Below are 24,683 nucleotides of genomic sequence, written 5' to 3'. Positions count from 1 at the left end.
CCACCAGAATTCATCTTGCTGGCATGGTTAGTGGGGGCTGGCCGGCGGGGCTGATGTTGGGTCACATAAACTCAACGTGGCTAAAAAGGCGGACAAACCAGCGTCCGACATAGGGTTGCGCATGATGCCGGACACATAACTGAAAATTAGGACTGTCCGCTCTAAATCCGGACGTCTGGCCACCCTATCCTGGCAGCTATTGAAAGCTGACTCTGTAGTTAGCCTTGCATTGGCCCCGCATTGGAATCATGCAGCCAGAAAAGTTCTGTTTGCGACCAGCAACTGCAGCAGTACGACGTGATCATAGCCGCCGCGTCAACGCTTCCAACTTCGGCGTCAACCTCGGAGTCACCATCATCATCATCGTCGTCATCAATGTGCTCTTTAGCATTGGTCGATGCTTTTCGTCTTTGAAAAAAATGCTCAAGCGTGAGCTGCTTGCAACCGGTCGCCATTTTCGCTTCCTCAGCCATTCTCCCCTCAACACTCTAGCTCCGCCTCACGTCTTCTACTGACGCCTACCCGATCTTGTACAAAGAGAGTCATCGCTACCATTTAGTGCCCAAAAATAGTCATTATACTAACTCGATCTGCTTGATACTTTCAGCACAGCTGGCCAAGGCTTTCCTACACCCCCCCCCAAAAAAAAAATACATAGTTAACGTCTTTTAACATCTTTGGCAGCCCTCATTTGGATTTTACTAAACGTTATTAAACGTTTTTGGCAGTCAAAGAGTTAATGCCTTTTAACAAACTAAATAAGCCCAGTTACAAGGTGAGGACTGCAACCACAATACCACTCAGCCACATTTCACCGAATGTTTTGTGATCCTCTTGTGTCCTTGCACTGCAAAAGCCAAACGGTTCGAAAGGAAAATGGTGGCTGCCATTCGGATTCATTGCGAGAGCGCCAACCAATTTGACGGTGCTTTACATAAAGAGGTCAAACCACAAGTTTGTACACAGCAAATGGCAAATATGCTGAAAAGATAAACGTAAACACATAGTTTGAACTGGAAGGCTGCTTTATTGGTAATAAAAAGGTTCGTGCTCAAACGAAGACAATCTTTCATTTTTTCTTTCCAAGAGGTTGTGCAACACACCAGCATATTGTATATCCTTTTCCCTCACATTTTTAAAACATTGTGACGAATGAAAACAAAAAACACTTTTTAATTTTTTCAGCAAAAACAAAAATGGCTGTCGTAAATAAACCATGCGTTAAGAAGAAATGTAATGAGTCCTACAATCAATAAACATCATTACAAAAATAAATTTCAGAGGGAAATGAAAAGGTGGAGGAACTTAAAGAGAAAAGTATCAAAGGCAAGCTGCTTTTTCACAAACCAAGTGGGTGACACACACACGCACGCACACACACAGCACTAGTAGAACAGGACATTGTTGACTTAGCTGATTTATTTTTCTCATTACAACACGCACACTTGAATATTGAGACGAAGTGAGGTGTCTGCATGACAGTATTTATGACACCACATCCCTGATGCATGTTGTGCTCACCCGCTCCACCCAAAGCCTCACCTTCCATATTTAATTATTTATTTTTTTAATGGTTTACAGGTGTGGCAGACATCCAAAAAGCAGAAAAAGGCACATGCCATTGAGTGGAACATTATAAAACGCAAAAGGTGAGGATGAGCTTTCATGGCACTGAGTTTGATGGTGGAAGAAGGAGTAAAAGGTAGGCAGGTGGTCGGCGGGGGGTGGCATGATTAACACCACTTGATGTCTTTGAGGAAGAGCTGACTGGCAGAAAATGGCAGTGTGCACAGTGTGTGCGTGTGGTGAGTGAATGACATGCTGGTAATATTATCATTATCATCATGATCGGGCTACAATTCAAACATATAAACTTCTCCCCACCCCTCCTCCATTAACATTGAAACATCCAGTGAATGTGTTGCACAGAAATCAAAATGTGACAGTATTCTTCTGTTTGATGTATATACATATAGACATATATGTATACATGGATAGATCTTTTTATATTATATATTTATATATATATATATATATCATTCAATTCAGTCACCAAAAGTGAAAAGTGTCTCAAAAAATCCAAAAGGTAACAAATGTGACAAAGGGCATAGCTGGAAGCCATTCTATATTATTGTTATGATTCTTTTTTTGTGTGTGTGATTAGTAGTAGTAACAGTTTTAAAATTCTTTATTTACAAAAACACAACATAGCATGCCGATAAAATAAAATTATATGTTACAATATTTATAGCTTCTCTCAAAAAAGTCGTTCTTTTCCAGCGATTGTGCCTTTTACATCGTCACCTGCGCTGTATATCCACGTCTTCTTTTTCTTTTTTTTTGGTCTTTTTTTGTTTGTTTTGTTTTGTTTGTTTGTGGTTGACGTGGTGAATTAGTCAGTCGGAGCGGATCCAGACGGCACAGCTCCTTTCTCTCATTGGGAATGTATTTGGTTTCAGTGTGCAGCAGCCAAACCTATTGGGAGACCTCATGATGTAAACAGACCTGGTTTCATGGTACAGACAAAAGGGGGTGTTTTCGTACAGGCAGTGTTTAACACACCAAAATGGCATTACTGGTGCGACGGCGGACGCTGGGCAAGTCATCCGCTTAGAAATAGGACCATAGACTGGCACGTACAAAATAAATGGCAGGAACACCTCAAGAGGCAGCTGGATTGACAAAGCCTCGCGCATCTTCACGGAGGAGAAAATATCCACAAAACATCTTTGATTGCTCGCACACCTTAGCCGCATCCACGTGAGGCCTGCTGATGTCTTGCTCTTGTCGCCTTTGCCCGACTCACTGGAAGTGTGTGAAAAAAACTTGGTGCCAATGATACACTGACAAACATGGCAGTTGATTCTGTTGTTGAGGACCACCCGTAGACAAATTATAGCGACCACAAGCCCTTTTTGTTGCATTCTCCAATTCCTTCTATTCCTGCTAGGCACGACAAGGTAAGTGTTCGGGGTCGCTGTGCGCTGACCCGCCCGCACTTTGCGATGCTCCGCATCTTTCTCCAACCTTGTGGGAGGACAGCAGAGAAGACAAACTCCCAAATGGTGGTCAGAAACACGTGACATTACATAACCACTCATTGGCTGAGAAGCTCTAATGCATCACAAGCACAAAAGAGGAAATCTTCCTCCACTGTCTACAACAGTAGTGGGGATCCCCTAGTAACATTTGTGCATCCCAGATCAAATCACTACAAACTCTGTGGCATACAAACAGCAAAACAACAAAAGTGACCCGAGCTTTGCACACCCGAGGGTACACTTCTGCCTCTTCGCCACCGCCATTCACATGCAGAGCAGCAAAAAAAAACCTTGACGTTTAAGCCGCATTGGAAGTTTGCATTGAAAGAGCTCACAAAGACTCTATCCGGCTGATTCTCCCCAGTGGGCAGCCGCCCCCAGCTCACACTGTGAAACCACTGCAGGGTTATGAGCATTAAGTGCCATGTGGAGTATGATTACTCATGCATGATTCCTGATCAAAACATGCCTTCATGCAAGTCACTTCTATGCATTGAATAAGCACAATAATTATTATTATTGATCTGAGCAAATCTCCTGCGGCTTGAATCTAAACTATGAGCAAAACCAGAATGTCTTTTCACTATGTCAGCATAGTAAAGAGATGAAAGTGACATGAGCTTGATCGTTTTTTTTTTTTTGCTGCTCAAATCATGTGAAAATGTACAGAGGTGTGAACAAGCTAAAAGAACGACACATTTGTCTACATTTCAGTATTCTGCCCAGAGGTGGCAAATCCAGGTCCAGAAAGTAAAAACCCTGTCACAGTTAGGCTTTAGCGGCTAAAGCCTAACAGCTAGCTAGCACCAGGGGCTAAAGCCACACTGTTGATGGGTTTTTACTTTCTGGACCTTTTGCCATCTCTAATTCTGCCTCCCATCTATCCATCAATCCCACGCTAGCTGGCTTGCTCGCTTGTGTGGTTGATTTGTGATTTTCTTCTTCTTCCTTTAGACTGATGTAACAGTTCTAGCGGTGCTCCCGCATGGAAGTTTTGCAGTGAGACTTCACATGCTCAGCAGTGGCAGGGACGATGCTATTCTCTCAATCGCTCAGCAGAGAGTTGTGTGCCTTGGCAAGTTGGTCCCCAAAACATACAGTATATCTGTATGTGTGTATGTTGTGAGTCACTATGTTCTAAGAACTTGGTCATTATGCAGCAAAGTTCCACAGTAAACTGATTGTGTTTGGTTCAGCTGTCTTTGATGACATAAGAAACCACCTTGCCTCAGTAGTCTGTAAACATTTTTTCCCAGTGTTTGTTATTTTTTATTTTTATAACTTGCAAATGACCGCTGTTTCTACCTCGGTGGCGCTCAAGAGTCTCATGGTGCCTAGCACTTAGATTCCCACTCGTCTTTTTGGTTTTTGTCCTTCTCTTTCCTGGCCCACTCCTCTTTGTTGTCGACCTGCTTCTCCTTGTCAGGTTTGGTCACGCTGTCGTAAGAAGGGAGTGAGGCTGTGGATGGCGTGCTCTCTTTCTTCTCCTGGTTGGTGCCGCCATTCTCCAGCTTGTTGTTGGCAAATGCATGGCGCTTGAAAATGATGCCGCGGCGGATGAGGTGAGCGCGATAAGCGTTCTGGATGATCCTGGCTGAGACGTCCTCCTGCTTGCGGCGCAGCGTGGTGGTGATGGGCTCGTACGACACCTTGGAGGGGTTGGCCGCCACAAAGCGCTCCTCCATCTGCTGCCTCAGCATGTCCAATTCACCGCTGTCGCCCAGCACACGCTTGGTGAAGGCAAACAGGATGTCTAGGCAGTGGATGCGATCGCCGCTCACCATGGGCATATCCATGGCAATCAGCTCGATGGTGTTGGGCTTGGGTACGCGAAGCGGGTGCTCGAGTGCGTCAGCAAAGTCGGACAGCTTGGCAAAGGTGATGAACTGAGAGGCGGTGGGGTCAAACTTCTCCCAGATCTCATAGAAGGTCTCAAAGTCATCCTCACTCAGTGGATCGGCGCTCTCCTCCGTGGCTACGCTGAAGTTCTCCAGAATGATGGCAATGTACATGTTGACCACAATCAGGAAGGAAATGATGATGTACATTACAAAGAAAAATATGCCCACTGAGGGGTTACCGCAGTCACCCTTGACCGCGGTGCCGGGGTTCTCCAGGTTGGGGTTGCAGTCTGGCGGGTAGTTGAGAATAGGCAGTAGCAAGCCGTCCCAGCCGGCCGAAGTGGTAATCATGAACAAGATGATCATGCTGTTGCCAAAGGTCTCAAAGTTGTACAAGTCGTCGATGCCAGCACCATGCTTCACGTAGCCAAAGTTGGACATGCCAAAGATGGAGAAAATGAACATCACCAGGAAGAGCAAGAGGCCGATGTTGAACAGGGCTGGCAGTGACATCATCAGGGCGAAGAGTAACGTCCGGATGCCTTTTGCTCCTTTGATGAGACGCAGAATACGTCCAATACGGGCCAAGCGGATCACTCGGAACAGTGTCGGAGATACAAAGTACTTCTCGATAAGGTCGGCCAGGAACATTCCTGTAAGGATAAACAACAACAAACTACATGTCAGCATGTACCACGGCTGGGTCAAAAGAAGTTTGAAGAGGACACATGTAAGACTTTTTTTCTCTTTTTTTTTCTCTAAAAAAATGTATAAACACGTTCTATTTTAAATATTGCCATGATCCCAAGAACGTATTTATACGTTTTCTTATATTTATTTTTATTTTTATGCTAGAGCATACAGAAGGCTTTGATGCCGCTTGTGACCTGAAAAGGTGGCTTAAAGCAATGGTAGTTGTTACAAAAACGGCCAACAGGTGGCAGCAGAGTATAAGAGATCAGCCAGGGCCATGTTGCAACAAGCTCTTTTTCCCAGTGTTTTAAACAGATTTGTGAATAATGATGAAAACATATACTATATTCTAATGCTAATTGCTGCAAAACAGAAACGGATCCAAATATACTTTTTTCCTGATGAAAGAGACTCTAATCTTTCCTTTGGTATGTTCCATGTTTTTATAGCAATAGAACACAATATTCTGTGGGCCTTGCAAAATCAGTCAAAATGCAGTAAAACAGCCGGGAGCGAAGGGGGTTGCTTCAGTGAAAATGGCTAAAAGTGAATGATTTAAAGGGGAAGTCAACCCAAAAATGTTTTGGGGACAATAATTTGTTCTATGTAGCCCCAATGGTCTAAATATGGTATTCTGGTTAATATTGCGTTAGTGGAATATGAGTTAAGCAGCAAAATCCAGCCGTCTTTATCCATCTCAGGGGACGGCCATTTTGCCACTTGCTGTCGACTGAAGATGACATTACAATTGATCAGGTCTCAGGTAACAACCAATCACAGGTCAGCTTCAGAAAACAGGTGAGCTGTGATTGGTCAGTGCCTGAGCCCAGAGCAACATTGATGTCATCTTCAGTGGCAAAATGGCTGCCCCGGGAAGGATAAAAATGGCTGGATTTTGCTTCATAACTCTCATTCAACAAATGTAATATTAATTAGAATGTCATGTTTTGACTAGGGGAGTCACATAGAATTTATTATTGTCAAGAAATGTTTATGGTTGACTTCCACAAAAAACTAACTTGCTGAGACAGATCGTTGGGTCTCTGCTGTGCCTGCCCACACAACAAGTCAAATAAAAAAAAACAAGTCAATATTTTGCTAGCTGGCAATTCTGAAAAACTGTCTGTGAGCGAGTTCTCAATTTGCGCCCTCGGTCTGCAAGTAATCATCTGGTAATGATCCCTCCAACATTTATAAGACATTGTGGTTGAAAGTTGCCCTTTCTAAGTTTCCAAAGTTTCCGCATTGCGCGTACGCAGACCAGAGCAAACTGTACGTGGATCGCGGCTGTGCACGCAGCTGTGTCAGTTGCTACATGCTACATTTTTACGTTGGTACATGATCTGCGCGGGTGCATTGGTACAATCGTCAATAAGCACGCAGACATTTGCATTGATAATTCAAAACCCCAAATGCAGCACAATGGCAGTATCTCATTTCTGACCCAAGTAGTAAGTCTGCACTTTTTCCAACCTTGGCCTCAGACTTAAAAGCGCTGATTCTCATCTCAGTCGCCTCAAACTCAGCTGTGAACTACTCCAGTGAGTGTTGAAGAATGCGGCTTGATGAGGCCAAAAAGGCAGATCTCCAAAATAGGCCTGTTCAACACCTTGACTAGAAATTCTGTCAATAAAAATTATAAAGAGTATCGTGACAAAAAGCAGCCTTGGCGGAGTCCAACGCTCACTGGAAACGAAACTAACTACAGTAGTTGCTGTCAATGGGGACGCAACTCTGACACCAGTCGTACAGGACCCATATTAAAGACCCCACACTCCCTGAGCACTCTACACAGGCCTTCTCAGCCTAACACATTACAATTCAGAGATAGTAATACTGTATTATATAACTAGATAGAATCTACTGCTCATGCTATGTAGTGGAATAGCAGAGCTGGCCGGACCGTCGTCAATGAAAACAGAAAAGTGTTCCAAACTATACTACGGTCAACAAAACTGGACAGCTTGAAGTTTCTCTGTCCCACAACTCACCAACAATCGAAAGGATGACCACCACCACATCAAAGATGTTCCATCCATTGGTGAAGTAATAGTGGCGAAGCGCAAAGAGCTTCAGCAAGAATTCTGTGGTGAAGACCACAATGAAGATGAAGTTCACCCAGTAGAGGACATTTTCTGTCTCATCAGATTGGTCGTCCGTTTCCACCATCATGGTGACCATGTTGAGACAAATGAGGATCATGATGGAGATGTCAAAGACTTGCTGTGTGACAAAGTCAAAGACCATTCCTTGGATCTTGTTCTGTGGAGACAAACAGACGTCACGACATATAATATATAGAGGACCACTGCAGTTTCAACATTCGTAAATTCACATATTAGTAGATTGTTTTTGAACCTATCCACTGATTTCCAGACCCCTGCTTAGTTGCGTTTTATTTAATTTTGTTTATATTGTTTTAAACCAATATGCTTATTTGTGATGCCTTTGAACCTGATCTAACATGATTTAATTCACTGTTTTCCCCTATTTTTTCCTTTCTTTTTTCTGTTTTAGCTAATTGTGGTCAAGTTCGGTCCCTATTCCCTGTGAATTGCACACAACAATAAAGAATCAGACAATAAGCCATGCATTTTTCCCAGCTCCCACTTCACTGAGTCTTAAAGTAGCACTAAGGAACTTTTCAACCTTAATAAAATATTTTTATAACCCTTCGATGAATCATCGACTTAAAACTCGTTAAATGGTACCTTTGCCATGACCCAAGGGGGTCTTTAGGGATGTCCCGATCCGATCAGAAATCAAGCCCGATCACGTGGTTGCTGACTCAATCGGAATAGGACATTGTCTCCCGATCAGGATTCGGATAAATATATAAGGGTTATTTTTTAAATAACTTTTTATTAGATCTGGAGTTGCGCGATCGCACAGAGTGAGACTTAATTTTTCCACACAGCGTGCGGCATGGCGTCACTTTGCAACAGTGATACTATGTGCATAATGTCACCGAGCGGCGGGGCTAAGCAAGGAAATGACGCTGAGGTATTTGGAAGTAGATAATAAGTTATCATCTTTAATGTGGAAAGCGGAGACGGTACCCCTTAGAGGCGCTCGATGTTAGGCATTAAACTCCAGTCGCTATTAATTAATTCCGCTCTTTAGAGTGACTTGATTACGCTACAGTCCAGAGGTGGGCAATCTCGGTCCTCGAGGGCCGGAGTCCTGCAGGTTTTGTAGGTTTCTCACTTCCAACACAAGCTGATTCCAATCAACAGGATCGTTATCAGGCTTATGCAGAGCTTGCTGATGAGCTGATCATATATCAGCTGTGTTGGAGAAGGGCAACACGCAAAACCTGCAGGACTGCGGCCCTCGATGCCCACCTCTGCGCTACACGGTGCTCCTCCCCATAGCCACTTATGCCAGTGCACATGGAGCTAATTTTAGAAATAGCTAGCAAGCTAACAAGGAATATATATATTTTTTTTAATTGTTGAATCAGCGGCAACATACGTCAAGTCACGGGTCCTCTTTGCCACTTGTACCGGTGTATTCACAAAATACAGAGCTATGACATAAAAATGAATGGGGGCTTAATGTTCAATATGCAGGTGGGACCCGACATGGCCGCCCAGCGTTATTGGAAGAAAGATAATTTCCATATTTATTTTGAGCAGAACAGAGATCCAATAACATCAAAGCTTATTTACATTTTTAAAATTTTAATGATGAACTGGCCTGTCCAAAATTCCGGGCATATTCCACCACCTACAGTCTTTTGAAAAAGGCAAATCTGGGGCCTTTCTAACAAAATTACTTTGCAAACCCAATAAAATGACAGACTATTTAAAAAATAATAATAATGCAGCATGGGCTCTTCAAGGTTAAACTTTATGTGACCCAATCAGTAATAATAAACGGGTCAGTTTTTGTACTGTTGCTGACTATTGTTCTCTTTATTAGCAATATCACTTGATTGAAGCATTTTCTAACAATCCACACTACAAAATAAGCCATACAAGTACATCATATGTAAGTATGATTTATACTGATATCGTATCAGGTCAAAATCGGCATCTTTCAATACTCAAAGCTGCAATATTAGTGAAGTGAAAATTATCTACGTACACTGAAATGCCAGCCAATCTGGTTACACTTACACAACAGAAAGTGGGGGCCACAGTATAAGTGGAACAATGCATCATATTTCTCAATGAATTAAATAACTAAAATACTAAGATTGTATTAGTATTGCCTTAAATTATTGTGTGGTAAACAGTAATTTCTTGAAGAGTGATTCTTTTCTTTTTAAAGCATACTATACCTGTGGTCGAGGGATGGGTTTCTGAGGCTTTTTGGAGCCCAGTTTCTTCATGGCATTGTAGTATTTCTTTTGTTCCTCTGTCATGAAGATATCCTGACCTCCAAAGTAAAGGGGGAAAGAACAAAAAAAAGAGGTCATAATCTTGTAGTAGGATTAAACAAAAACAAAAACAAGAAAAGAGGAAGGACGTGTTGGACTTATCTTTTTCTTTTGCTGGTTGAAGTTGTCAATGATCACACCAATGAAGAGATTGAGGGTAAAGAAGGAGCCAAAGATGATGAAAACCACAAAGTAGATATACATGTAGATGTTGACTTCATAGTCGGGCTGGTCTTCCACCTTGGGGGGGGGGGGGTAGAGAGAGAGAGAGAGAGAGAGAGAGAGAGAGAGAGAGAGAGAGAGAGAGAGAGAGAGAGAGAGAGAGAGAGAGAGAGAAATTTGTCAAAACTGGCAGAATGACCTGGTACAAGAGTAAAATAAGCCCTATCTGGCCCCATTTTGTGCATCTAATTTGAATTAATAAAAGGCACGACTGATGAGGAGTTAATCACTTGCAGGCACACTCTTTTTGGGCAATCCTCCCTTTTGCCTCACGCTAACCTGTCACTTTGGGCTTTCCTGAACCAATGGTGGAATATCCCTCTCCAAAAAATAACAAAAGCGGAGCGAATGGACCACAGAAAGCTGAGAGGATTTAAAAGCAAAGATACGTTTAGCATCTTTTTTTTTATTTTGAATTGATAGTACATTCCAAAAATAAGAACTCCACACCGATAACAATAAGAGCTTTATTTTTGTGCCCAGTGTAAGTCTAGCGCGAAGCATTGTCTAAATCTGCACAGAGGCAGGTTTGAATGAGTGTTAGTATTTTCACAGATGAGTGATAGCTGGCACATTGTGACGGATTAAAAAAAAAAAGGTGTTATACAACTTTTAGCAAGACGAGAAACAGAGCGTGCAAAGCATCTTATCAATGTTCATCTTTGGTGTATTTTGATGAAAGCATGTCACAAAACACCTGGATTTTAATTTGTATAGAAAAAAATGCGCATTTAAAACATTGCCTGTGCAGTTGATAACAGTTTTATGATCGTTATAGCTATTCCAAATATAATTCAGATATTAGAAATGTACCTCTCTGGAATCCACAGCTGCATACATAATGTCCATCCAACCTTTGAATGTGGCCTTTGAAAAGAGAAACATGTTTAGACATGCTAGTAAACATTAGTGGCAGAAAACACAAAGAAAAGCTAACATTTTAATGAAAGGCAAAGCAAAGAATATCCAAACTCAAACCAACAGTGCTGCATGTCCAGTTCAACAGCTTGTGAATGGAAAGAAAGAAAAGAATAACAGCGGAGAAACACTCAATACACATAATGGAAAGCAGCCTCTGAGAACTGTGGATGCATATGAAAGAAATGAGGCATGGCGGCAAGTTAAAAAAACAACAACAAAAACAACAACAAACAGAGAAACAACAGTCCAACAGGAGTTACGCTCTCACCACTTGTAGCAAGGCCAGGTAGCCGGCGCCCACATTGTCAAAATTTATTTTGACGTTCTTCCACCTGACCTCCGTAAAGTTTTGTTCAATGAGGGCCTCACACTGGGTCTTGTTGTTGACCACGTCAACAGGAAAGTACTCCTCGGAGGTCTCGTTGAAACAAAAGTAGTACTTGCCCGCAAACAGATTGACCCCCATGATACTGAAAATCAGCCAAAAGATGAGGCAAACCAGCAACACATTCATAATGGAAGGGATGGCTCCCACCAAGGCGTTGACTACCACCTAAACCAGATTTGCAAAGACAGGATACGACACTGTAAGCATCAAGAAACACAAATCAATCATTTCAACCTTTTGGCAGGACGCATCATACTGTTATGGCCGTACATTCACTCTTAAAAATGCTTTTTCATTATTATTCATTCATTGTGTTATTATTTATTTATGTATGTGTATGTGTATTTATGTATGTATTTATTAAATAAATTATTATTAGTTATTAAAAGGGGTGTCTTTTTTTGTCAATTTTTAATTGTAATTAATTGCAGGACTTCAATAGTTAACTCACGATTAATCGCAAATTTTATATCTGTTCTAAATGTACAATAAAATGTACAGTAAAATATTTTTTTCTCAAAATTTTCATACACTTGTTAACATAAAAATGTTAAACTATAAGAAATATGGCTGCATCTTTGAGTCATTGATACAGTAATTTTATAATAATTCATAAAATTGAATTAAAATTAAAAAGATGTACTGTAAATAACGAGTGTGATATTGATTGGCGTTAAGGTAATTTTTCTGCCACTAGATGGCATAATTGCATTTGAAAGTCGTTTGTGACAGCACAGTTTTTAACATGAAGTAACTTGTGAAATTCTGCACATTTTTAGAATGTTTTAGAACTTGACACCAGTCTCCACAAATATATGCATTATTGTTAAGTGCTAAATTTTGACGTGGATGTTGCAACTGGAATTCCCCTTTCCAAGTAAGGGGTGGTCATTAGTTATGGCGTAAAAGGAACTTTAAATTAACAAAAAATTAACGCACTCATTTTGACAACCCTATTCATAATATCATTGAGCTGAACTAGTCTCACAGGGTGTTGAAATGAGGTGGACTAAGTGCTATGTGGACAGCTATTACCTGTATGTAGAAGATCACTAGTGCCATATGGATAACTAGCATCATGCGGTGAAAAAGTACTGAGTGGTGTACTAGTAATGCTTGTTTGCACTAGCTATATTTATTTTTGCATACATGTTTTGATAGTATATGCTTAATACAAAAACAGTACACACTCAGCTCTAGTCTTTTAATATTAATTATTCATGTGGATTATTCCAGATTTTCTGAATTCAAGATTCCAAATTCCAATTATTCTTAATTATAATGATAACGTTTTACCAGCCTTTATATTAGTTCTGATTGACTATGTATGCCATACCAATATGATGTGTCCAACCTTACAGTATAGTAAGTCCATCCAATAGTCCATCTAATTAGTACATTGTTATATTCTCAATATGAATTTGTTCCATGAGTAGCTCAATTAATTCACACAATTCTATACCAGTCAAAATAATAATCAAACTAGGCCAAATATATTCTTAGCAGTGTAGTCTAATTCACTGAATGTTACGCTAACATAGCAGTGCTATTAAAATGGCAGGCTGACAGCTGAGCATGCATGTCATTGTTTTGTGAAGCCATATTCCCTCTCTGTGCAGCACAGTTCTCTCAGCATGCCACCGCCACTGCTGCCAATGTGCAAAAATCACGTGGACAAATCGGCATCCACAGTATGTGCGCAAATCAGTATTTAAAAAAAAGTATTTGTTGCACCTGCTGAGAGAATGGCTCGAGTTGCAATGTGAACAACAGATAAACTATTTTCCAAATATGCTGTTTGCAAAAGCAGGAGTTAAAAAAAAAGAGGGGAAATTGCTTTCCAAAACGCATAGTGTGCACCAGCAGTTCAAGTACATGCGTGTTACATGGCGTTGTGCAATCTCAAGAACCATTCAAATCAATAAATCAATAGAGGAATAAGTGGATAGAAAGCGAGAGCGATTCAAGAAATCATGGCAGCTAATGTGTTTGACATCTTTGTTGCCATTTGAAGTACATTTAAACGAGCAGATTAGTCAGTAAAAGACTGAATGCACTGGGCTAAAAGGTGGCAGGTGTTGCATTGCTCACAACAGAATCAAGGTGACGAAGCAGTGATAAACTTGGATTTACACTTCTACTGACACTTCAAGAAGTGTTGCAATTTGACTATTATGTCAACAAACTGAAATAGGCTCTACTAAACAAGTGCCTTATGACAAAATAATGATGATGATAATAATGATAACACCAATAATAGTAACTAGACAAAGTGCAATTTCTGCTGAAATTGCATGGGAATGCTGAAAAGCTGAATGCTAAGATTTGAACGCAAGTGCTTAAATCGTTTTAGTGAAATTATAATCCATTTCCGGATAGGATAGTCAGTTGGTATTGAACCATTGAATGTACTAAAAGTGTTCCAATGGCGTATTTCTTTTGAAAAGTGTCATCTGATGCTGAAAGATAACATTCAATTTAATAATTTCAGTGAAATTATAATCCATTTCCAGATATGATAGTCAGTTGGTATACATGTATATCACTTAGCATAATGACCATGGATATATTTGCAATGTACAGTCGCAGGAGGTATTCAAACCTGCGACCTCCTGGTTACTGGACAATGCACTTTACCAACTGCGCTACCGAGCATTATCAGAAAACTGGTAATGATAAGTTGTATGTATGGAAGTGGACGTGGAAAGTGGGACTTAGAAAAAGTTCGTTGTCAGTCCTATTGAAAATGAATGGGGGAAAGTTGATATTTAATGATAAATTGTGCAAAAACTGTAAGTAATGTGGAATCAGACGATATATTCCCAGGTTGGCGTGAATTTTTGAAGCAAGTTGAAATTTGAACGGTTGTCAATCGGATGCATTATATGGAGTTTTGCACGGCAAAAAAGTGGGAAAAATAAAATGCTATAATAAGTAAGAATAAAGAATCCCAATAACATATGTGTGAATGCTTTTCAGTATTCTCACAATAATAATAAATTCAACATTACACAAAAACATAAATTTTTTAATCTTCATTATTGCAACTCTCCTGAATCTCTTTCATCTCTCTATGCATCCACTTCCCCATTTATTTATTCATTGGTCAGCGTAGACATTGGTCAAACAAAACATTAATATATATATACACCGATGAACATCAACATTGTGGTCAACCTGATACAGCAGGATATTTTTCCCCTTTTGCCTCTCTTTCCACCCCCACGCAAAATGTCCTATCTATTTATTTATTGCACAAGAAAAGCATCTAATGTATGACATCCATACAGCCTATCCAGAGCCTTAAATGCTTGCTCATACGCTTTGCATTTGAGTCAATGGACAGCTCGTATGAATGAGCCTTGATGCACTTGATGATTGTACGCAGCTTCTCAATGGTTGTTTGTCATTTTTGGAGGAACTAAAACACTGTTTGCCGTTCTTAACCCACAACTCAGAGTGAAGAGTCGAACGGGGCCGTTCACTTCCCGTGTAAATGGAAGGCAACAGGTAGCCAGGGCCTGCTGTATGCTCTTTATGGTGTGCATGACATGGACAGCTTGTGTGAAATGGCAGCTGAGCAAATTTGCCAATCTTCTGCCTGCGCCCCAAAAAGGTGGGCACCAAAATGGAATGAGTGGAATTAGATGAAGTGTACATTGGCTGGCAGAAGAAGAACAAATACACAATACTGCCACAACACTGTGGGGGGGGGGGGGGGGGGGCGCTTATCTCAATCCCTGACACTCCCCAGGAGAGAGTGTGTCGAGCCTTCAGCAGAGGCGGATTATTGGTGGAACGGTAGGACGAGAGGGTAGGGAGGGTTGGAATTAAGTGGGGTGAAATTGGCTGGGGTGGACGCCGCCCTGTGCTACATGTGCGGGCCTGCAGGGGGCGGATGTGAAAAGAAAACAACCAGTCCAAAAGTAGGGGGTGGATGGAAACTTGTGATATTTGACTAACGGTATGTGATAATCAATCTATATTATAAGAACTGTGAGGCACTAGCTCCCTATTAATCAGCTTGTAACGAGAGATATCAAAGTAAAACAAGTCTTTTTTTCCCCCCACAACGCTTGTGATGTTATATAAAAAAAATTATTAGGGCCCAAGCAGCAGGACATATGAAGACCCTCTTAAATGGCGCAATTATTTTTCTTCTGATGAATGGAACGGAATTTTTTGAGAACTGCAACATAACCAAAAACTCCTTTAATTACACACCCACTTTCACCACAAAATTTGGTGTACATCTATCATAACAGCAGCATGTCGATAACATGCGTTAGGTGCAATGAAGACTCTAAATTGTCCTAAGGTACTTTATAATCAATGTATATGACTGATGCGTATAGTAAAAATCGATGGGGACGGGTTACTAACAAGCCATGGCTTCTACCCGCCAGCCATTCTTTCGGCTGTCAATGTTGCAAATGATATTATGTGATTGATGTAACCTGTAATAATGTGTCCGAAAGGAAAAAATGAATAAAACAAATAAAAACAAAACAAGGTGTGAATACAAGCAGGGCGTACTGCGCCTCTCGCCCAAAGTCAGCTGCTTTAGGCTCCAGCTCATCTGTGGCGCTGATGAGGATGAGCAGTCACAGTAAATTCTGTAGAGTACATCTGACTCTATTTAGAGTCAATTTGACTCTATTTAGAGTGGGTTCAAATAGACTCCGTTTTAGAGTAGGCTATTATTTACACTTGGAAGTATGACGGCGTATTAGGGGCACGTATAAATATATTTTTTTAAAGGGCGGGGGCAATATTTTGAGTAAAAAACTCGTAAATTTGCGACTTTATAAAGTGGCAATTTGCGAGAAAAAAACTCACAAACTTACGAGAAATACACATAGCGTAGCTATAGTCTAATGTGAGGATTATTTGGTGGCTAATGGGACACTGTTTATAAAATGAAAAGGCAAGATGGAGACGGATTTATTCTTAATTTAAACTTTACTTTACTCGTCATACACGGGAGCTAGAGCAACAACACTTCCTGATCCCCTATCAGCTGACTAAACACTAACCAATCAGAAAATAGCATACTTAAGGCAAATACAAGTGAATGACAGAGAGCAGCAGGTTTAGCCTAGCACTAGCTAGCACCACTAACTTGTACAAAAAAATACCAAAATGTATGAATGAGTAAATAATAATTCTGAAAACATAACTGTACAAGTAAATATTTATTATTACAAATTGGCAGTACCCAATGCTTCAAAATGTGAATACTTAACATGATATGGTTAAAGCCATTACAGTACTATAACCGAAAAGTACTGGCACAAACATCCGAGTAGTACACTATATGTATTTTTCGTAACTTTCTGAGTTTTTTTCTCATAAATCTGCCACTTAATAGATCGCAAATTTGGCACTTTATAAAGTCACAAATTTACGAGGTTTTTCTCGCAAATTTGAGATTTTTTTTCTCTGAATATTGCCCCCGCCCTCTAAAAAGATCTATATTTATACATGGCCATAATACACCGTCGAATGGAAGAGAGTAAAATGAAGTATTTGTAAAAATAAATAAATAAAAGTCACTCAATGGTTGAGAGGAACGAATTCATGACCTTCAGTGTGGGAGCCACACTACCACCTGATCTACCCCTTCTACTGTTTGCTAATCTCCAAGAGATTAAAAACAAGATTTTGGTCTATTTACTCAAACTATTTGGTCCCTCTAGAGTTACAAAGATTCCAGCTGACACAAGCGATTTACTAGCACACAGCAGGAGCTGCGGCTCAGAGGGTAGATCAGCATTCTCCCAAACTGAAAGTCATGAGTTTGTTCCCCAACCCTTGAGTGACTTTTATTTGTATTTACTTTTTTAATTTTTAATAAATTTTTGATTTTACTCTCTTCCAAGTGTAAATATTACGCTAAAACTGAGTCTATTTGGTCTCACTCTAAATAGAGTCAAATTTACTCTACAGAATTTACTGTGTGTAGAAAATGGGTGGATGGATGTCAGGACTCACAAAAAAGTCTCAAGGAATCATGGTTGAAAGTAGTCGAAACACTTTGACCTTCTCTAGGGAATTTACAAGTGTTGGCCTAAATATGAAGCAGGTATCCTTGCCAGATTGGCAACACTAAGATTATCTAATGTGGGTGGTGCAGGGCACCAAAATTTGATAATCATTCCAATTTGTTTCAAACATAACTGTTTACTGTTCACGGCATGGGCAGTTTAGATTCATAGTGTATCACATTCAAACTCAGTACAGCATTAACAAAATAGTTGGAAAGAATACTCAATACTGTATAAGAGGAAAACTATATTAAAAGTTGTGATATTTTGTGCCGCCTCCGAAATCCGACACAATTGTCTATTAAGCGAACCTAAAACAAGCTCCTTGCAAGCTTCCGTTGCACATATTTCGGGTGTTACTGGTTGTCTCGAGGCTTTGGCGTCCTGTGGCTTCCTGATGGTTGTTGTGAAAATGCACTGAGGGATGGTGTGTGCTGGGGAAGGAGTGGGAGGTTATGGGCATGTGTATGGGAAGGCTGTGAGGGAAGTAGGGAGGTAGTTGCGGGTTGTCATCTTCATTGAAAGCAGTGGTTGAGAATCAGGCCAGATGAGAAGCTAATTATTGATTTCATTGCTGTGTGAGATGGCGTGTAAGCGTTGACACTGTAACTGGGACACAATTCGGAGTCACCAGCTTGCAGCAATGGAGGAAGATTTCAGAATGTCTCCTTTGTCACTTATGTGATGAGGCAGCTTTACTATTAAAAAAAAAATCACTGTCTTTAGATGAGGTTTTTAGATAGTTTGATACAATCAATTGCAATGCATATTGGTCTGCTGTCACTATACAGTAGCTGCATCATGACTTGTTCATTAATGCTAACAAAAAATAAAACGAAGACATGGTACAGGATTGGAAAGGTTTGGCTTTCTGGTTTTAAGAGAAATCCCCCCCACCCCCTAATATTTTGTGTATTTCTTTTTCGTTGTTCTTTTGTTGATAGTTTTCAGTTCTAGCATGCTTGAAACTGTTGAATGGGCATGCGAAAGGATCAGCTGCTTAGCTTTGGATCTTACCCTCATCCCTTCAAAACGTGACAAGGCTCTGAGGGGTCTCAAGGCCCTTAGTGTCCTGAGTGATTTAATGGGCCCTAGATCGGAGTAGCCCAGCGCATTAGCGACAAGGCTGACTATAGACACCTACACAAAAACAGAGAAGCAAAAGAGGTTCCAAACTGTTAGAAGTGTGAGATTATTCACTAAGGAAGAGAGAGGGCCCTGGCTAGGGGAGGAGAGTTGCTTAACATACACACATAAATCTATGAATGTATATGTATGTATAACATTGCATTTATACATGCATAGACAATTGAGACAGAAGGTCAGTGTTTAGTATACGTTTTATCTGCATAATGTTTTTTTTTTAGTAGCAGAAGGCCAAGGAGGTTGTTAATGTCAGTTATTTGGGGCGAAAGTCCAGTGTACCTGTAAAGAAATGGAATTGAGCGAGAGTGATAATGTAGAGTAGAGTATAGCGTAGAGAATAGAGTGAGCGATGGTAGGAGCCAGAAAAAGAGAGAGAGAGAGAGAGAGAGAGAAAGAGAGAGAGAGAGAGAGACATAAGACTCAAATCAAGGGCAAATTAGGCAGAGAAGAACGTGGCACGGTTTAGTACAAGCGAGAGGAGCTTGGGGGGAGGGGTGGGGGGTAGACCTGGGGAGGGGAAGGCAGGATAAAGAAGAAGAGAGGTCGCCCTGCAGGAGTCGATTAAACACCCAACAGATTGGAGAGCCTTACCCTTGCCCCTCTAACATTGTCTCTCCGTGTCGTTCTTGGGCTCAAATCCCAATCACAATTTAAGACAGACAAACTAACGGTACCTAAGAGAAAGAATACAAGTCAACATGTACAAGTGTGTCACTGGGCTGCCATCATTTCTCATACATCATGTAAGTTCAAATGGTCACACACTTGTGTGAGGGGTAAGGGGTAGGGGTTTAAATAGGAGAGCCACAGTCACATGAACCACACACACACGAGACTGGGAAGAACGTTTAGGGCACACCCCATATACTTATAAACACTTGAAGGACAGCAAAACTTTATTGACTACAGTCCAGTTGTACACAATTAACAGCACACAAGAAGAAACGGATGCAGCCCCTCTTGTGTCTAATGTTTTAGGTGCAAAATACAAACATGTGCCAGGGACGGACTGACCATTGGGAATTTCAGGAAAAATTCTGAACGGCCGCGGTCCATCCTAGGCCGATATGGACCGGAGTTTTTATAATTATTATAACTATTTTGTTTGTTTGTTTTTTGCGTCCTTAGGTCCTATGTATTTTACAATACCATACGTATATGTACCGAAAGGGAAAGAAGAAGACATATATATATATGATTTTTACAAAATAATTATAATTTGCAGCATGCGATTTGACTACCTTTGATGAAACTTACTATATTGCATTCAACTGCACAAGAATTTTATTTATTTTACATTTTCACCTGAATGGAGTATGCTTTACTTATTTTTGCACGGGGTTTTGTTTCCTGAATTTCTAAATAACCCATTTCTGATGTTAAACTTTTTGAAAAATTATTCACATTTTAGTATAGTCTCAGTAGTTGTCTTAGTTTATTCTGTGTGAATGTCACCCAAAAGGCATTTTTTTTGTGTGGCAGTGCAACGTTAACATAATCATTATTATACCAAGTTTAGTAAGGCAGGCATCAACATGGCATTCTAAACGCGGCAAAATTGGCCTTTGTTCGCACTCATCGAGGGCCTCTCCAACTCAAATTCCCGGGCTGAATTTGGAGCCCAGTCCGTCCCTGTGTTTTCAAACAATATGAAATGAGCCAAAGTGTTTGTTAACCACGGAGTCCCTGTAGCTGCGGCCTGTAGAGCTGATCTAAGCCCAGTACATTTACAACACTACATTGTTAACAGGAGGAGGAAATGGACGATAGTGAGAGTGATCAATAATCAGCATTAATGCTTCTTGATGGCCGCTTGGTAAGTAATTGCAGGAAAGAGTTGACCGATCACCTCCAGTGTATCGCTGGCCATTAAGAAGCCGGAGGAAGGAGAAGGTCCAAAGGTTGTAAAGTATAGAGTTTTGCCAAGATTAACAAAAACAATTTTAGGGTTGGAACCGTCATCATATTTCACCAACCACCAGTGCGCCTCATTGGACTAATTTCAGCATGTGTGTTTTGCTTGATCTTTGACACGTTGTGACTTTTTGCGACACAAAAGCAGAAGTGAGCAAAAGTCTTGCTTCTTTTAAAGCCAGGTACAAACATACCGCTAATCAGGCTAAAATTCTGAGTTAGGCCCAATCCCATTACTTCCTCTTCACCCTGCACCATTTGTCTCGCTTATCTCTTCCCTCTCCTTTCTACTTCTTTGGGGTGGCAGAGACAAAAAAAATCCCTCTAGGAATCGAGAACGTACTATCGCTATCCAATCCGCTATGTCGTTACCTCGAGACACCGCAGCTGCGTGCTGATTGTGACGTAACAGACGCGACAATAGCGAGCGTTTACCAAAACACACAATTGTGCCAATTTCTGCCAAAGTATAGAACATTCGATAAAACCACTATCATTACTATGACATTCAATAAATATTAGCTTACTTACATTTACGCGTCTCCTGCGTTTTGCTGGTGTCACCATTACTTCCGCCATTGCTTCCCACGGTGTTGCCGTGGGGGCATGACTGTAGTAAAGAAGAACCTAGGGAGGTTGGGATCTATCTTCGTGAAAAGGGACCTGCAGTCCTCGTCTCTAACCCTCCCCCTACTTTTTATGGAGAATTGGGAAACTCCTTTGTCCCCGTGAACGCGCATTCATAAGGGGGAGGGACGAGAGGAGGGATAAGGGGCGGTATTGGGATTGGGCCTTATTCTGGCTATTCCACTTATTGTGAGCAATTATCCTGTGATGTTGGGAGTGTTAAGACTGATTTCCCCCCCTCCCCCAACCTGCTCTGAGAAAGTTAGGACCGTCAATTGTAAATGCGTATGCCATGACTATAATATGAACGGTAGCCAATCAGGAAATAACCGGAAGCTGGCACTGTTGCAGACTCAAAAAGAGAAGTGACTGTTTGTGTGAGTTTAAATGTGAGTGCGTTGAGTGTGACACAAGTCAGTCACCAGAATCAAAATGACCATAGGAGTTTGCAACCATTGCAGTTACCACATAAGCTAATAATTAGCCTTGCTTGTTTGATTTCTTCTTTAACTATTATTCTTTCTTCTTTGTAATTTCTGGCAGTCTGAACTGGATGCCCTATGGCATTGCCTACCATGTTGTCTCTCAGATTTCCGTCTTGGTACTATGACTGACATTTGGTTTTGGGGAGCTACTTGCAAATGTGGGCGGAGATGCAGTTATGTGTACAGTATGTGTGTGGTGTACTGTGTTGGTCATCCCCTGTACATCACAAACAGAGCAGTAAGTACACAGTATAATTGGCTCTCTCACATTTTACAAATAAGTTAAAATTTTAAATAAAAATACATTAAAATTGGTATGTGTGTACTAGGCTGAGCCCAGTTAAGCACGTTAGTCATTTCATTTTGGTAGGTTGAATTGTTACTTTCTGTTTTTGATCCATTCCTACTGTTATTAACAGTCAATCAATACTCATTTACTGAAGCTCACATTTTTCTAGTCTTTATATCTGCACATTAATATGAATTGCACATATAGACTGGGGACTGAGGGGTGTAGCCGTTTCTTACAAACAAGGAAAATATCAATAGTCTGTCAACACGTGTGAGCACTTCCAACCAGCCACTGAGGACCAAGTGGCCAAACGCACCACATAGAATACATGAACATCAAAGCTTACCAAAGTCACGTAGGGAGGATCGTACAGGCAAAATCTTCATTTTAACCGGTGTCAGAGGAAATTCAGTGTGAATGCTTAAAGATAAAATTATAGGGAGAAAAGCAGACTACTAATTGTTTCGGCCACGTCCATCTTCTCGAAATCAATGACCTAGTTTTGTGAATATCATATGCAGCCTTTTAAAATAAAGATTTTGCCTTCATCTACACTACAGTGTTTGGGGTAGTTGTCACCTTCAGCCTGACCCCATGGAGCGCACCCATTCGGGGTGCCCGGACTATGGCCCCCTGCTGGGCCAGCTGGGTGGGTGTGGCTTCAGTGTCTCGGCGTCCTTCTGCAAGTCAAGGCCAATGACATCTGGGGCTGTGATCCCAGGATGATGAAAGCGCAAAACAAACAGAAATAAAGCAAACTAAAACTAGAAGGGAAAAACACAACAAAACCATGAAACATAATCTGAGTGGAAAAAGAAGGAATGAACGAAGAATGACACCTGCTAGACTCACATACTGAACTTCAATTTTGAAAGTTTATAATGTATACATTTAATTCAAATATTAAAGGAGACATATTATTGGAAATTTTATTTAACTCATTCACTCCCAGTCATTTACACTGAAGCAGCCCTCTTCGCTCCCGGCTAGATTTTGACCGATTTTGCAAGGTCCACGATATTCTGTTCTATTGCTATAAAAAACACGGAACCTACCAAAAGAAAAAAAGTATATTTGTATCTGTTTCCATTTTGCAGCAATTAGCATTAGAATATAGCTAAATTTAATTATTATTCACAAACCTGTTGAAAACACTGGGGAAAAGAGCTTGTTGCAACATGGTCCTGGCTGATACTCTTCTGCCACCTGCTGGCCATTTTTTGTTATCATCATGTCAGAAGCTGTAGCATAGCCTTCTGTATGCTCTAGCACAGGGGTGGGCACACTCGGTCCTCGACGGCCGGAGCCCCGCAGGGTTTGGATGTTTCCCTTCTCCAACACAGCTGATATATGATCAGCTCATTAGCAAACTCTGCATAAGCCTGATAACGATCCTGTTGATTGGAATCAGCTGCGTTGGAGCAGGGAAACATCCAAAACCTGCAGGACTACGGCCCTCAAGGACCGAGTTTGCCCACTACTGTTCGAGCATAATAAAAAATAAAATAAAATAAACATTTAAAAAACAACAACATATAAATACGTTTTTGGGAGTGAAGGACAAAGTTTAAAAAAACTTAGTTCTATGTTTTTAGGTATGATTTAGTTGCTTATGTACAAAAATGTGGGCCTCTTGAGTGCCTGCCCACCAATCAATTAGAAAATATACAACCAAGTAAATCTTTTATCTGCCTATCCTCATCCAGGTGTAAAAATGCAATCTTGCAGTTTTTGAATCAGCACTTGTTTATTTATTTTCATACTAGCTGCTCACCCTCTTCTCACCTACATTGTCTAGCTCGAGCATGGGCAGTTAATAAAAAGTGCACTTGACATTTGTCATGCAGCAACGGGGGGAACGGGGAGAGTAGTGGCTCATTTACATGAAACAAAAATATCTCAAACAAAACCAAGTCATTGTAATCAGGCTGATGTAAAGTGTACTGTAATTCTTCACACCCTATGTCTATTTTGAGTGAAGAATATCAGACATTTTATAAGAGCACCTGAATTTTTTTTACCCCCCAATGCAAAATATGTCTCCTTTAACATGTACAACTTTAAATTAACATGTAACACTGGATTCTACATCTGAAACGCCCTGCCGTCCACATGAACAGAGCAAAACATACACAAATGTGTAAGAAAAAGATGCGGTAACACAAGGGTCATGAGGAAAAGAGGCATGCGCATCCACACAAAGAATAAGATGGGCTGGTTTAATGATGGTGCCCCACCACCCCCCCTTTGCAAGTCCACGGCCACAGTTGCATCCCACAACACAGCACAGCAGAGGCCACAACACCAACCACCACAATTCAAACTTTTTTTTCTTTTTTCTTTTTGCAGGGGGAGCGCAAGTGAAGACCAAACTTACCGCAGGGCGCCTGTCACCCACCATCATTACATCTCAGCAAAACATCATCACATTGCTGAGGGTACACTTTCCAGAGGGAGTGAGCAGGGGGGGGGTGGGGGGAAAAGGTTGTCACTCTTGACAGCACATTCACTGGCTTGGGAAGCTGCACCGTCCCAAGTGCTTTGTAACACACCTACTGAGAGGGAGACTCCAATAGCAACAACTTCGAATGATGCTACCTCGAAAGTCTATGAGGAATCTTAACTTGTAAAAAAAAGAAATTGGTCGCATGCACATATATTAGGTGTATGAGGTTATGATAT

The 24,683-nt window shown here is 40.9% G+C and overlaps 1 protein-coding gene across 8 annotated transcripts in view; it reads right to left on the bottom strand.

Annotated features, from left to right (window-relative positions):
* Nucleotides 1–2,141: 2,141 nt before the first annotated feature.
* scn8aa (sodium channel, voltage gated, type VIII, alpha subunit a) overlaps nt 2,142–24,683 on the bottom strand; it is a 92,318-nt gene continuing 69,776 nt past the window's right edge. For 5 of the 8 annotated variants that reach the window (XM_077553250.1, XM_077553265.1, XM_077553234.1 and 2 more), the window contains exons 21-27: nt 18,555–18,677; nt 11,371–11,655; nt 10,995–11,048; nt 10,062–10,199; nt 9,861–9,965; nt 7,567–7,837; nt 2,142–5,535 (exon numbers count right to left, since the gene is read on the bottom strand). In XM_077553250.1, the coding sequence (XP_077409376.1) occupies nt 4,376–5,535; nt 7,567–7,837; nt 9,861–9,965; nt 10,062–10,199; nt 10,995–11,048; nt 11,371–11,655; nt 18,555–18,677 (2,136 nt within the window). In that variant the 3' untranslated portion in view covers nt 2,142–4,375. The remainder of the gene's footprint in view (nt 5,536–7,566; nt 7,838–9,860; nt 9,966–10,061; nt 10,200–10,994; nt 11,049–11,370; nt 11,656–18,554; nt 18,678–24,683) is intronic. The other 3 variants (XM_077553293.1, XM_077553274.1, XM_077553284.1) reach the window with 1 other exon arrangement.

This window comes from Vanacampus margaritifer, chromosome 1, assembly GCF_051991255.1.
Source record: "Vanacampus margaritifer isolate UIUO_Vmar chromosome 1, RoL_Vmar_1.0, whole genome shotgun sequence".
Taxonomy (NCBI): domain Eukaryota; kingdom Metazoa; phylum Chordata; class Actinopteri; order Syngnathiformes; family Syngnathidae; genus Vanacampus; species Vanacampus margaritifer.
This window is presented reverse-complemented; position numbering and strand designations above follow the sequence as displayed.